The following is a 15,498-nucleotide window of genomic DNA, read 5'->3' as shown; positions in this document are numbered from 1 at the left end:
GTATTAGCGTAAAAATTATAATAATACTAATAACAATAATAATCTCTTCAGGTGAGGGCCTTGCTTTGTGGAGGCGGCCATTTTGTGCGAAGAACTTAGAAACGTAGAAAACAACTACGCATTTTCTGTCACCTGACCCGCAGCGGTCTCGCCACTAGATGTCGCTAGCGCTCACACACTGGGACCTTTGACGCGAACGTAAGCGCGTACAAAAGGCAAGAGAGCGGGATTTCGAACGTGGATTCGTCGCAATCTCGTGGCAGATTTTGTGATTATTGCGTAGAACTCACAACTCGCAGAGTTTTATGTCAAATATCCGATCGCAGCAGCTTACGCGGAAACGTTCCTCCCGATGTTAGCATCTTCTGGTGCATCTTCTGGTCATGTGACCTGTGATCATAAGGCATCGGCCAGTTTAACCCCTTAATGTGTTGCACTACGAAATAAAACAAGAGAAAATAAAGAATAATAAAATAAAAAAAACAAGACAACTAAGGCTAATGAATGAAATAAGTTATAAATCTCTATCACGAGTTCATATCGGTTGTTTTAGGACTAATCATCTCTGCGTCCGTATGTACAATAAAGTGAGGAACAGTACAAGGCACACGTACAACAGCTGAAATGTTAACGATATAAATAACCAACGAAAAGAAAAGAAAAGAAAAGAAAAGAAAAGAAAGAAAAAGTTGGTACGAGTCGTGCGCTCGAGTTCTCTTCACTGTGCTTTTTGATGACGACGACGTCACTTCCTGTTCTCGGCGGAGCTCCGCCCCCCCACACTGCTCTTCTGTTTAAAGGGACAGTTCGGGTTTAATCTGACTGGATGTCTTTAAGAAGACGTTCACGTGTCTTTATTTCACTGTTAGACAGACTTTAACAACAGGAAACAGAAGTTTGTAAAAACACTCACTCTCCCACACCAAAGCCCCATAGAGAAAACCAGTGATTTTAGCATCACGGTGGACACAGGAGCTGCTGGTCTACTGCTGCCTCGTGTGGTCACTTTGTGTCACTGAAGTAAATCCGAATGAATGATTTTCAAAAGCCGAATTGACAAAATGAGACATTTGAACTTAGTGATGGAGGCAGCAGTGGATCAACAACTCCTGTGAACTCCTGTGTCTCTGTGATGTTAAAATCACTGGTTTTCTCTATGGGCTTTGGTGCAGGGAGAGTGAGTGAGTTTACAGAGTTCACTCCAGTTGAGAATTTAACTTTGTGCGACTGCAGACGCATTTTAAATCGACGCGACCGTTTGTCGTGTGGATTCTTACGGTTTTACTTCCTCTGTGTGCAGCCGTGTGTTTTCAGTGAGGTTTGTGCGTCTGTACCTCGTATAAACTAACCTAAACTGTCCCTTTAAACACAGACAGACAGACAGACAGACAGTCAGGCTCAGTCGTGTCGGCGGCCTGTGGTCGTCTCCATGTTAGATGCTGTCCACAAAGCTGCCGGGGAACAGTCCGGTCCTGCCGTTCCTCTGCAGCGTGCCTTTGAACCAGCCGTCCTCCCGCTTCCTGTGAACGAACACCACGTCGCCTTCCTTCAGCTCCAGCTCGGCGTCGCTCTGGGGAGGATACGACACCACCACCCTGTACCTGAGGAGCAGAACCAGAACCACAGTCAGAGTCGCCGATAAGAGCAAAAATTACAGCTCAATCTTTAATAAACACCTTAAAACACAAACACACTCTAAAGTCTAAACTTAAATCTTTGGGAAAAGAACCAGAGTTAAATCTGACTGACTGACTGACAGCTGCTCAATGCTTTTCCAAGACATTTTCCATGTCTTTTCCAGGACTGGAGAATTCATTCATTCATTCATTCATTCATTCATTTTCCAGTTGAACACTCGTTGTGCCCAAACTTATTGTGGTGAAATAGTAGTTAGAGTGAATGCAGAATTCACAGTACATGCTGTTTTTGCTGAGAAAAAACATCAAAACTTTTCAAGGTCTGGGAAAAAAAAGAGTTTCAAAAATATTCCAGACTTTTCCAGATCTGGAAAACATTCCAGACTTTTCAAGGTCTGGAAAACAGTGTTTAAAAATATTCCAAACTTTTCGAGGTCTGGAAAACATCGTTTAAAAAAATATTCAAGACTTTTCAAGGTCTGGAAAAAACAGCTTTTGAAAAAATATTCCAGACTTTTCAAGGTCTGCGTTTGAAAAAATATTCCAGACTTTTCAAGGTCTGAAAAAAAGAGTTTTTCAAAAAATATTCCAGACTTTTCAAGGTCCGAAAAACAGCTTTTCAAAAATTTTCCAGACTTTTCAAGGTCCCAAAAACAGCTTTTCAAAAATATTCCAGACTTTTCAAGGTCTGAAAAACAGCGTTTCAAAAATATTCCAGACTTTTCAAGGTCCGGAAACTAGCGTTTGAAAATATTCTAGACTTTTCAAGGTCTGGAAAAGAGTGTTTGAAAATATTCTAGACATTTCAAGGTCTGGAAAGCAGCGTTTAGAAAACATTGCAGACCTTTCAAGGTCTGGAAAAGAGTGTTTGAAAACATTCCAGACTTTTCAAGGTCTGGAAAACAGCGTTTCAAAAATATTCCAGACTTTTCAAGGTCTGCGTTTGAAAAAATATTCCAGACTTTTCAAGGTCTGAAAAAAAGAGTTTTTCAAAAAATATTCCAGACATTTCAAGGTCCGAAAAACAGCTTTTCAAAAATTTTCCAGACTTTTCAAGGTCCCAAAAACAGCTTTTCAAAAATATTCCAGACTTTTCAAGGTCTGAAAAACAGCGTTTCAAAAACATTCAAGACTTTTCAAGGTCTGGAAAAGAGTGTTTAAAAAAATATTCCAGACTTTTCAAGGTCTGGAAAACAGCGTTTGGAAAATATTCTAGACTTTTCAAGGTCTGGAAAAGAGTGTTTAGAAAACATTGCAGACTTTTCAAGGTCTGGAAAAGAGTGTTTGGAAAATATTCTAGACTTTTCAAGGTCTGGAAAGCAGCGTTTAGAAAACATTGCAGACTTTTCAAGATCTGGAAAGAGTGTTTGAAAACATTCCAGACTTTTCAAGGTCTGGAAAGCAGCGTTTGAAAATTTTCCAGACTTTTGGAGGACTTAAAGCACGTACCTCTCACAGATGATGGGCCGTGCGTCGTGCTGCTGAGACGAGAGGGAGGAGCAGGGCTGGCGAGGAGGAGGAGCGATGGGAGCGCAAACGTCCAGAGGACTGTTTTTGCGATGGGAGGAGTCTGAGGATGAAGAGGCAGCAGCAGCATCAGGCTCGAGGCAGTTGACAGAGCCAGAAGGCGAGGAGGCGTCGTGGGCGGCGGCGCCGTGAAGCCCCTCTCCAGCCGCGGCCTGTTCTGCTTCGAGAGTCGGAGACGAGGGCGGCGAAGGACGAGGCTTCTTCTTGTTGGAGGACAGGAGCTTCAGGAGACTTTTCTTTTCTCTCTGTGCAGAAACAAGAGCTTTGTCATTACGCAGAACCTCAGGATCCTCTGTATAAAAACACACCAACGCTTTCAGTCACACGAGCGAGAAAGAGAAAACGGCCGACCTTGACGTCCTTGTCCAGTCTGCAGGAGAACGCCGACGCGTTGGCCGCGGCGTTAGCAGCAGCCGTGCCGTTGCCGGCGAGGACAGGCGCGGCTCTCGGGGCGTCGCCCTCCAGCGAGGCGGCGCTGACGTTGGGCGGGGTCAGCGAGGCGGCGGCGCAGCCCATCGCCGCTCCGCCGCGGGCACAGCCCTGAGCGGAGGTGGAGGAAGAGGACTGGGCGCACACGGAGAGGTGAGGCGGGTAAGACGGGGGCGCCGCAGACTGGACGGGCGTCACCGCCGCCCGATCCTGACTGTGACACGCAGCTGGAAAACAGCGTTTAAAAGGTGCACGATGTTAGAAAACAACGTTTTTTTCCTAAAATGTAATGTTTCAACTTTTGTCAAATTAAAAAAAAAAAAAAAACGTTTTTTTTACCCCCCAAAAGTTTTGTTTTTTGAAATTAGTCGTAAATTACTATCATCCAAAATTAAAAAAAAAAAAAAAATTTGGAATGATTTTTTTTTACAAAAAAGAAAAAAAAAGTAAAAATTTGACAAAAAAAAGTTTTATCCAAAATTTGACAATTTTTAAAAAAAAGAATTTGTCCAAAACTTCACAAAAGTCAAGAAAATTAAAAAAAATGTTTCCAAAATTTAATTTAATTTTTTTTTTCCAAATCTTGACTTTTTTTTTTAAGTCCAAAATTTGACAAAAAAGTAACACTATTTTTAATCCAAAATTTGATTTAAAAAGTTAAAAATATATATTTAGGGACCTCGTACACAACAGTGAAAGAGGAACCTATTGAAATTGTAAAAATTATTTTATCTGAAATTTGACAAAAAAAAAAGTTTGTCCAAAACTTCACAAAAGTAAAAAAAAAAAAATGTGTTTCCAAATTTTAACAAAAAAGTAAAAGAAGAAATTTTTGCCCAATATTTGACAAAAGACATCGCAATACCTATTTCTGTATTCCTTTTTTTTTTTTTACCTGTCCTGACCGCATTACGAGCCTGATTCACGGTCATCTGGGAGTTGACGTGCAGCGGCACTTTGGGCTGCTGGCCCGTGGCCGTCTGAGCCGCCGCGGTGGCAGCGGCGGCGGCGGCGGGCTGGGAGTTGGCGGGTCCGGCGCTGGAGGACACAGCCAGGGGTTTGTTTAGGTCAGGCCCCGAAACGGCGGCCCCGAGGGGAGCAGACGACGACGACGGGCTGACGACGGTGACGCCGCGGCCAGCCTGAGTGCAAAGACTCATGGGTACTTTAGGCTGCGTGCTGGCCGACGCTGTCCTGAGGGGGAGAAGGTGACGAGGTGTGAGACCGACATCTACGATGTCTTAAGAACGTGTTTCACGTCTTTATCTCACTGTTAAACAGAGTTCTTAAATCATCCGACCTGCTGACTGGACTCATGTAGTTCCCGGGGAAGACTCCGATCTTCCCAGTGTGCATGGACGTGCCCTTGAACCAGCCGTCCTGACAGCGTTCCAACACCAGGAACATCTCCCCCTTCCTCAGCTCCAGCTCGTCCTCCTTGCGCGGCGTGTACGGGAACATGGCCACGTAGCTGCAGACCGTCGACAAATATCAAATGTAAACACCAGACAGAGAGGAGGGAAAAGCAGTTTTGTTTTTTTTGTTTTAAATCTTGAAGAGCGTGTAATTAGTGCTGGGTTTAATCTCTACTTAAGCGTGTCATGGTCTCCTCTGAGCAGAGACTGTGACCTCTGACCCAGGGAGAATCAACACGGCAGGGTGAGTGATTTGTGGGTCACGAGCAGCAGAGGAGAGGAGTCACAGCTGGGATGTTTTCAGTGATTCAGAGTGTGACGGGCGTGCAGCAGTGGAGCTAATTCTCATCAGGTGTGTGTGTGTGTGTGTGTGTGTGTGTGTGTGTGTGTGTGTGTGTGTGTGTGTGTGTGTGTGTGTGTGTGTGTGTGTGTGTGTGTGTGTGTGTGTGTGTGTGTGTGTGACTTTGGCGGAGTAATGAGGCTAAAAGGTGAAGGGGGGGGGCGGTCAAATGTCTGGAAAACATTCAAACATTGTGCACAATGTTAGAAAACAATCCAGATTTTTTTTTTTTTTTTTTTTTTCAATTTTTAAAAAAATACAAAAACAAAAAGTTTTAAAAGAAAAAAAAGTGTTTTTTCTTTTTTTTCAAAAATGTATTTTTTTTCCCCAAAAATGTATTTTTTTTCCCCAAAAATGTATTTTTTTCCCCCAAAAATGTAATTATTTTTTCCCCAAAAATGTAATTATTTTTTCAAAGATATATATATTTTTCCTTTTTAAAAAAAAAAATGTTCAGAAAGGTTTTTTTTTAAAGAAGTCATAAGTTAGTATGTCGCCCAAAATTTGACAAAAAAGTAAAAAAAAAAGATTTGGACAAAATTGGACAATTTTTTTTAAATGTTTTTTGCCGAAATTTGACAAAAAATTTAAAAACATTTTTTTTTGCCAAAATTTGACAAAAAAAGTTAATACAAAATGTTTTGCCAAAATTTGACAAAAAAGTAAAAAAATTATGTTTTTATACAAACTTGACCAAAAAAAGTAAAAAAAAAAACTAGTCCAAAATTTGTCACAATTGAATCACAGTTGGGATGTTTTTTAGTAAATAGTGATTTAGTGAGCAGTGCAGTAGTGGAGCTAATTCTGATCAGGTGTGTGTGTGTGTGTGTGTCTTTGGGGGAGTAATGAGGCTAAAAGGTGAAGTGGGGGGGTCAAATGTCAGCGGGGTGACGGGGAGGCCTCGTCCCAAGAGACGACCACATGTGGGTTCTGCGGCCTTTGAAAGGGAAAGTTCAGGGTTTTTAAAGTGTGGTTATGTGAGGTTTCATCCACACGGATTTCTTTTTTTACGTGAACTTCACCTCGTTCTCCACGTTCAGAAATAATGAAGAAATGTCTGATATACAGTGAGAGCACTGATGTTTTCAGACACACAAAACAAAACTACACTAAGAATAATGACATCGTAAGAACATGTTCACATCTTTATCTCACTATGAGACGGACTTTCCTAACAGAAAAATTAAAGCACTCACTCTCCCACACCAAAGCCCATAGAGAAAATCAGTGATTTTACAAGATTTTAACATCACGGCACACAGGAGTTGTTGTTGATCCACTGCTGCCTCCATCACTCCGTTCAAATGTCTTATTTTTGTGAATTTGGAATTCATAATCCTTCATTCAGTGACACAAAGTGACCACACGAGGCAGCAGAGGACCAGCAGCTCCTGTGTCCACTATGAGCTAAAAATCACTGTTTTTTATTAATGGAGTTTGGCGTGGGTTGTTTTGTACGGTAGCCCTGAGGTGCAAAACACAAACGCAAATCACAAAACACAAAAACGTTAACTCAAAACGGAAACACAAATCACACAACACAAACACAAAAGCAGAAAACACAAAAACTTCTACATGGAACGGCAGCTCTACCAAGTGAGCTAAAGTGAGTGCGTTTTCTGCTTTTGTGTTTGCGTTGTGAGTTAATGTTTTTGTGTTTTTGATTTGCGTTTGTGTTTTTTGATTTGCGTTTGTGTTTGAGTTGCGTTTGTCTTTTGATTTGTGTTGTGTTTTGTGATTTGCGTTTGTGTTTTGCACCTCAGGGCCACCGTAGTTTTGAGTCAAGAAAAACTGATTTGAGCCACTTAGCAAAAAGACTCACCTCATAAAATCTATGTCAGTTTAAGTCTACGGTATCGTATGAACATGATCGTGACTTTATCTCACTGTTAAACAAACTTTTCCAACAGGAAAGTGAAGTTTGTAAACCACTCACTCTCCCACACCAAAGCCCATAGAGAAAATCAGTGATTTTAACATCACAGCACACAGGAGTTCACAGGAGTTGTAGATCCACTGCTGCCTCCATCACTAACTTACAATGTCTAGTTTTGTTAAATTCGTTTTTTGAATCCTTTGTTCAGATTGACCTCAGTTACACAAAGTGACCACACGAGGCAGCAGTAGACCAGCAGCTCCTGTGTCCCCGTGAGCTAAAATCACTGATTTTCTCTATGGGCTTTGGTGTGGTTTACAAAAGGTCATTTTTCTGGCGTGAGAGTCCTCGTCTCACAGCTGTGATAAAGACGTGAACGTGTTCTTAAAGACGTCCTAGACGGCTTTTCCTCTGAGCGCACATTTAAAAGACGACCTGTATCGTGTTTTCATAGCTCACACTGTGGGTCTTTGTCTCCCACTTTGGTCACCGATGCTCGGGGAGGGTCTCTGTCCGGCAGCCAGCGAGTACGCCGCTCCACTGGACTGTGGGGGGGGAGGCGGCGGCGGTGGGAGCGCATCCTGTAAATAAATAAATAAAATAATAATCATAATGAGTTTTTTTCCAAAGTTATTTTTTTGAAAGAAGTCATATGTCATCCAAAATTTGACAACAAAAGTTAAAAAAACCCAACATATTTTTATCCAAAATTTGACAAAGTGAAAAAATCAAATGTCAAAAACACGTTTAAACATTGTGCACGATGTTAGAAAACAACGCTGATTTTTTCCCCAAAAAATTAAATGGTCTTGACAAAAAAAAAAATTTTCAGAAAGGTTTTTTTTTTTTTAAAGAAGTCACAGGTTAGTATGTCGCCCAAAATTTGACAAAAAAGTAAAAAAAATAACAATTTTTTTGACAAAATTTGACATAAAAGTTAAAAAAAAAATGTTGGGACAAAATTTGACAAGAAAGTAAAAAAATAATAATTTCAAAGATGTATACTTTTTTTCAAAAATGTAATTTTTTTTCAGAATTTTTTTTAAAAAGAAGTCATAGGTTAGTATGTCGCCCAAAATTTGACAAAAAAGTAAAAAAATGTTTTTTGACAAAATTTGACATGGATGTATACTTTTTTTCAAAAATTTAATTCTTTTTTTAAAAAATTTAAGAAAGTTTTTTAAAAAAAGAAATTTGATAAAAAGTTTTAAAGAAATTGACAAAATTTGACAAAAAAGTTTAAAAAAAAATTTATGACAAAAAAGTTAAAACATTTTTTGGCAAAAAAGTTAAAAAAAAAATTTGGACAAAAAAGTTAAAAAAAATAGCTATAATGAGTATCAGCTGTAGTAGGTTTTGGTGTGGTAAAGAAAAACACACACACAGACACACACACACGTGTCAAATAACAGTGTGTTACATAAGCAGAGAAACCAGTTTGTTTCTGAGGGAAGAGAAGGATCATCTGTCATCTGGGTTATTCCCTCAGAGTCCGGCTTTGGCAGACGTCGCACTCTTGTCGCCGACTTTTCAAAAACCAGAATCTCTTATTCCGCTCGCTCGTTTGTTTGTTTGTTTGTTGCTAGGCGACCGCACAGTTACATCCACGGCCGCGTTTGATTGGGAAACGCGTGAAAATGAACACTTCTGACGTCATCCGTCGGATTTCACAGGAGCCCGATGATCGTCTGGGGCCCGTTTTATTCAAAGGTAATCCGATCGGATTTTTGGGTTAATCGGATTGGATCTGGGGAAATGGGTCGTTCAAACGGGAAAGAAGGATTCTGAAATTGGATCGGATCATGTAATCAAATCCTGGTTTGGAAATGGATCAAATCTTCAGGTTGCATTTTCACAGGATTACCCTGATCTCAACAAGGGGTTAGGATTTCAAGGTGGAATCCAGGAAGAAAATGTAGTAAAACTTTAAAATTGGTAAAATAATACATTTGTATCATTTAGTGTATATCTCTATTAACAAAGAAAATACTTCATTTGTAGCGTAACTCGTTTCGCTGCTTTCGCCGCCATCTTTGTTATGGCGAAACACGCAATGCATTCTGGGTAGCCCTTGCTCCCAAGGGTGGTCTCGGGAAATCTCAATATTGAGGGCGAGACAGCCCTGAAACTAGACTAGAGGGAGTGTATTTTTGAGAATTGGAATTCACCCGTAGTGTGCATGCCAGGTGGCTAGGTGGCGCTGGGAAGCACTGCCACCATGAGCACAGGAGCACGAAGTAGCAGCTAAGGCGACTTGAGCGTCCGACTGACGGATTATAATCGCCACGAGTTTGTTGTCGTTTGTCTGCGCCGCGCACAGACCTGACGTCAACAGCGTACGGGAGGATAGCTAGCGTGAGCAGCGCAGAGCGCACTTTTGCGTTTTTTAAGATTTCCACTCTGAAGGACTCCACCCTTTTTTCTTTTTTTTTTAATTTCAGTTTCAGTTTTAATTTCAAAGATGTATACTTTTTTTTCAAAAATGTTAAATTAAAAAAAAAAAAAAATTTCAGAAAGTTTTTTTAAAAAGAAGTCATAGGTTAGTATGTCGCCCAAAATGTGACCAAAAAGTTCAAAAAAACATTTTTTTTGACAAAATTTGACAAAAAGTAAAAAAAATTTGACAAAATTTGACAAAAAAGTAAAAAAAATAAAATTTTGACAAAAAAAGTTTAAAAATGAGCTATAATAATGAGTATCAGCTGTAGTAGGTTTTGGTGTGGTAAAGAAAAACACACACACACACGTGTTACAGAGCGCACTTTTGCGTTTTTTAAGATTTCCACTCTGGAGGACTCTGGCTTCATTTTTTTTTGTTGCATTTTTAAGCCCCCCAAAAAAACGCAGTCGGTGTCGAAACGAAAAGGCACAACTGATCAAATATTTTGTCGGTTTCACCCGGGAGCGTTTTTTGTCGCTTTTTTTGTTAAGCGTCCTGTGACGTTGTCGACAAACTACTTTTATACAAATCAGCGCCGTGGTGATGATGATGATGATGATGCTGCTGCTTCTGAGGCTGAACACAGTAATAGCTTCCATGACACAATGTGCTGAGACGGCCCCTGTGGTATGTGTGTGTGTGTGTGTGTACATGTGTGTGTGTGTGTGTGTACACGTCGAGCTGAGATAATTAGGTTTAGCTCGCGGGGCGAAATCATCTGTACAAAAACATCATGTCGAGTTTCCAAGTGAAGCGGAGAGAGCTCGACCTTTTGTCTACACATTCCTGCTCATTCACAGAGTCCACACACACACACACACACACACACACACACACACACGTACAAACACACACGTACACAAACTTCATTCACAGCGAGGACCTTCATAGACATAACCCACGCCCGAGCTCCTTCACATAACTTTAACAACTAAGCACCGAACACAAACTCCAGCCCTAAAACCGCAAAAAAAAAAAAAAAATGTCCTCACAAAAACACAAATACAACAACACACACACACAGGAAGTGTGTGTGAGTGTGTGTGTGTGTGTGTGTGTCGTCTGCTGGGAGCTTTTCTTTTTTCCTTCTAAGAACAAATTTGTTAGAAAACAAAAAAACTTCAACTCAAACATTCCACAGCGACACACACACACACACACACACACACAAGAGTACAAGAGCACACAAGAACACATAGACAAAAACACACACAAGAACACACACACACACAAGATCACGCACAAACACACACACAGGATCACGCACAAACACATACACAAGATCAAGCACACACAAAATCACGCACAAACATACACACACAAGAACACAAGATCACACACACAAGAACACACTCACACAAGATCACGCACAAACATACACACACAAGAACATGCATCTACACAGAAACACACACACACAAGAACACAAGATCACACACACACACAAAAGAACACGCACAAACATACACACACAAGAACATGCGCGCACGCACACACGAGGACACACACACAAGATCACGCACAAACATACACACACACAAGATCACGCACAAACATACACACACAAGAAGACACACACAAGATCACGCACGAACACACGCACGCACACACACACACACACAAACACAAGAACACACACGCACGAGATCATGCACAAGAACACACAGACCCACACACACGCACACACAGACACACGCACACAAACGCACACACACAGACGCACGCACGCACACACACACACACACATACACACACACCTACCACTGTGATGGATGTGAAGCTGGTCTCTGAGGGGAAAGTGAAGACCGTCGCCGTGGTAACAGGACTACTAGGGGGCGGGGTCACAATTAGTCCAGTTGTGCAAATGTGTACCTGTGAAAACAAGAAGAACGAGAGTGTTTAAGTGTGAATGGTCAAAGGACGGACACACACACACACACACACACACACCCACACACAGACACACACTGTTAGACGTATTTTTTATTTTTTATTTTTTTTTAAATAACACTCTCCCACACCAAAGCCCATAGAGAAAACCAGTGATTTTAGCTCACAGGGACACAGGAGCTGCTGGTCTACTGCTGCCTCGTGTGGTCACTTTGTGTCACTGGGGTTAATCTGAATTAAGATTTTTAAAAGCCGAATTGACAAAAATAAGACATTGTAAGTTAGTGATGGAGGCAGCAGTGGATCAACAACTCCTGTGAACTCCTGTGTGCTGTGTTGTTAAAATCACTGGTTTTCTCTATGGACTTTGGTGTGGGAGAGTGAGTGGTTTACAAACTTCATGGTTCTTGCAGGAAGAACACACGCGCGCGCGCACACACAAGAACACACACACACACACAAGATCACACACACACAAGATCACACACATACACAGAATCACACACGATCACGCACACACATACAAACACACAAGAACACACGCACACACAAGCAGACGCACAAGAACATTCGCACACACACACGAACACACGCACACACAAGCGCACACACAAGAACACACGCATGCACGCACAAGAACACACAAGCACATGCACACACACAAGAACACACGCACACACAAGCACACGCACGCACACACACAAGAACATGCACGCACACAAGAACAAACACACACAAGATCATGCACAAGAACACACACACACAAGAACGCACGCAGAACACACACACACACACACAAGAACGCACGCACACACACAAGAACAAACGCACACAGAAGCACACGCACGCACACACACACACAAGAACAAACACACACAAGATCATGCACAAGAACACGCACACACACAAGAACGCACGCACACACACAAGAACACACTCAAGATCATGCACAACACGCACACACACAAGAACAAACGCACACGCACACACAAGAACACAAGCACATGCACGCACACACACAACAAACACACACAAGATCATGCACAAGAACAGACGCACACACATGAATGCACACGCACACACAAGAACGCACGCGCACACAAGAACACACGCACACATAAGCACACACACGCACAAGAACAAACACACACAAGATCATGCACAAGAACACACAAGCACACGCACACACACAAGAACAAACACACACAAGATCATGCACAAGAACACACGCACACACACAAGAACGCATGCACACACACAAGAACACACGCACACACACAAGAACGCACGCACACACACAAGAACACACGCACACACACAAGAACAAACGCACACATAAGCACACGCACACACACAAGAACAAACACACACAAGATCATGCACAAGAACATACGCACACACACAAGAACAAACACACACAAGATCATGCACAAGAACACACGCACAAGAACACATGCACAAGAACACACGCACAAGAACAAACGCACAAGAACACACGCACACGCACACAAACAAGAACAAACACACAAGAACACACGCACCAGAACACACGCAGAGTTACAGGTTGTTAGGCGAGCGTTCTTAAAGTCGGTTTTAAATGCTCTAAACTATCATAACCCTCTGGCGCCCTCTGTACCTGTGAAGGTGCGCTGCAGGACAGGCCCCCGCTCATCTCCCCGATGCGGGCGGCCGCCGTGGGGTTACTGGAGCTGATGAGGACCGGCCCGCTGATCTCCATGGAGTGACGCTGAGGGGGCGGAGCCAGCATGGGCTTGTGGGACATGGTGAGCGAGGTGAAGGAATGTCGCTTCTTACTGTTCTTCTTCTCCCCTGCCCGCTGGGCGCCGTTGATCTGGGGCCCCGACGAGGAGGAGGAGGAGGAGGAGGAGGAGGAAGACGAGGAGGAGGAAGACGAAGAGGAGGAGGAGGAGGCGGCCCCCTCACCAGAGTCTCCACCAGAGTCCGAGGGTTTGTCCAACTCGATGAGCTGACGAGCTGCCGAGTTAAACTGTGAGAGGAGAAGAGGAAGACGCCGGTGAGAGTCGTGTTTAACTGCAGTGACACAAAGTGGCCACACGAGGCAGCAGTAGACCAGTGAGCTAAAATCACAGATTTTCTCTATGGGGTTTGATGCGAGTTGATTTGAGTGAAGAAAACATGATTTTAGCCATTTAACCTTAAGACCTGCGAAATAAAATCTACGTCAGCTTCAATCTGCGACATCTTAAGAACACGTTCACGTCTTTATTTCACTGTTAGACAGATTTTACCAACAGGAAACTGAAGTTTGTAAACCACTCACTCTCCCACACCAAAGCCCATAGAGAAAACCAGTGATTTTAACATCACAGCACACAGGAGTTGTTGATCCACTGCTGCCTCCATCACTACGTTATAACACGTTATTTTGTAATTTCGGCATCAAAGATCATACATCTGGATTTACTGCAGTGACACAAAGTGACCACACGAGGCAGCAGTAGACCAGCTGTGTCCCTGTGAGCTAAAATCACTGGTTTTCTCTATGGCAGGGCTCTCAAACGAATCTATTGTTGTCAAGAGGGGGCCGGCCGAGAGAACTGTTCACAATATCGCGTCAAGATATCACACGTATACTTAATAATACTATTTATGATGCAACATTTGCAACATTTTTTTTATTTTTTTTATTTATTACATAAATAATATTGTGGACAACTGTCATTAAAATTCGTACCAGGAGCCGTTTTTTTTTTTACCTTGGTGAATTGGGTGGAAAAAAAAGGTATAGGATGAATTTTAAAAGCTAACAAAACGAGTACAAACAGAAGACTCCGCCTATTTTACAATGATATTGTGAATCGCAACCCATTTCAGTCGGAATAATCATGGAATCAATTTGAGCCATCAATTTGCGCCAAAATTGTCAAAAATTATGATTTTTTTTATACCCGCATTTATTTAATAATTTATTGAATTTATATAAAATTCAAAATGGCCGACTTCCTGTTGAAATTCGTTGGATCTCAGTGTATGCTAAAGTCATGGGGCACTTCCTGTTTCGTGGCGAATTATCGAAATCCGGCAAAACGCCGCTTTTAAATCCGCAACTTTTCCCTTTTCACATGCGTCTAGCACAAATTGGCATGTGTTTTTTGCAAATTGGCAAAATTCAAAATGGCCGACTTCCTGTTGAGTTGAGGCCATGGTTACGGTCGACTTTTTACTTCGTCTCGTCGATAACATCTTCACACCAAGTTTGGGGAAATTCGGCGGAACTCGAAGTGCGTGTCGAGGTCATAGGGCACTTCCTGTTTCGTGGCGAATTATCGAAATCCGGCAAAAAGCCGCCTTTAAATCGGCAACTTTTCCCTTTGCACATGCGTCTAGCACAAATTGGCGCATTTTTTTTTGTGTCGGTGCGACAAACGCGCTCGGACGAGTTCGCTCATTTACGTAGGGTGCAAATCGCCAAAATTCAAAATGGCCGACTTTCTGTTGAGTTGAGGCCATGGTTACGGTCGACTTTTTACCTCGTCTCGGTCGATAACATCTTCACACCAAGTTTGGGGAAATTCGTCGGAACTCGAAGTGCGTGCCGAAGTCATAGGGCACTTCCTGTTTCGTGGCAAATTATCGAAATCCAGAAAACGGCACTTTTAAATCCGCAACTTTTCCCTTTTCACATGCGTCTAGCACAAATTGGCGCGTTTTTGTTTGTGTCGGTGTGACAAACGCGCTCGGACAGGTTCGCTCATTTACATAGGGTGCAAATCGGCAAAATTCAAAATGGCCGACTTCCTGTTGAGTTGAGGCCATGGTTACGGTCGACATTTTACTTCGTCTCGGTCGATAACATCTTCACACCAAGTTTGGGGAAATTCGTCGGAACTCGAAGTGCGTGCCGAGGTCATAGGGCACTTCCTGTTTCGTGGCGAATTATCGAAATCCGGAAAACGCCGCTT

The 15,498-nt window shown here is 42.3% G+C and overlaps 1 protein-coding gene across 1 annotated transcript in view; it reads right to left on the bottom strand.

Annotated features, from left to right (window-relative positions):
* Positions 1–1,432: 1,432 nt before the first annotated feature.
* sh3rf1 (SH3 domain containing ring finger 1) overlaps positions 1,433–15,498 on the bottom strand; it is a gene marked incomplete at both ends in the record, with an annotated part of 46,425 nt that continues 32,359 nt past the window's right edge. Inside the window, 8 exons of the mRNA XM_083887693.1 lie at positions 1,433–1,601; positions 3,087–3,409; positions 3,516–3,820; positions 4,489–4,787; positions 4,894–5,064; positions 7,684–7,805; positions 11,426–11,536; positions 13,191–13,562. Of these exons, the coding sequence (XP_083743819.1) occupies positions 1,433–1,601; positions 3,087–3,409; positions 3,516–3,820; positions 4,489–4,787; positions 4,894–5,064; positions 7,684–7,805; positions 11,426–11,536; positions 13,191–13,562 (1,872 nt within the window). The remainder of the gene's footprint in view (positions 1,602–3,086; positions 3,410–3,515; positions 3,821–4,488; positions 4,788–4,893; positions 5,065–7,683; positions 7,806–11,425; positions 11,537–13,190; positions 13,563–15,498) is intronic.

The sequence above is a fragment of the Microchirus variegatus genome (assembly GCF_963457635.1).
Source record: "Microchirus variegatus genome assembly, chromosome: 4".
NCBI classification, from domain to species: Eukaryota; Metazoa; Chordata; class Actinopteri; order Pleuronectiformes; family Soleidae; genus Microchirus; species Microchirus variegatus.
The sequence above is the reverse complement of the archived record's forward strand: the minus strand, read 5'-3'. Positions and strand labels throughout refer to the sequence as shown.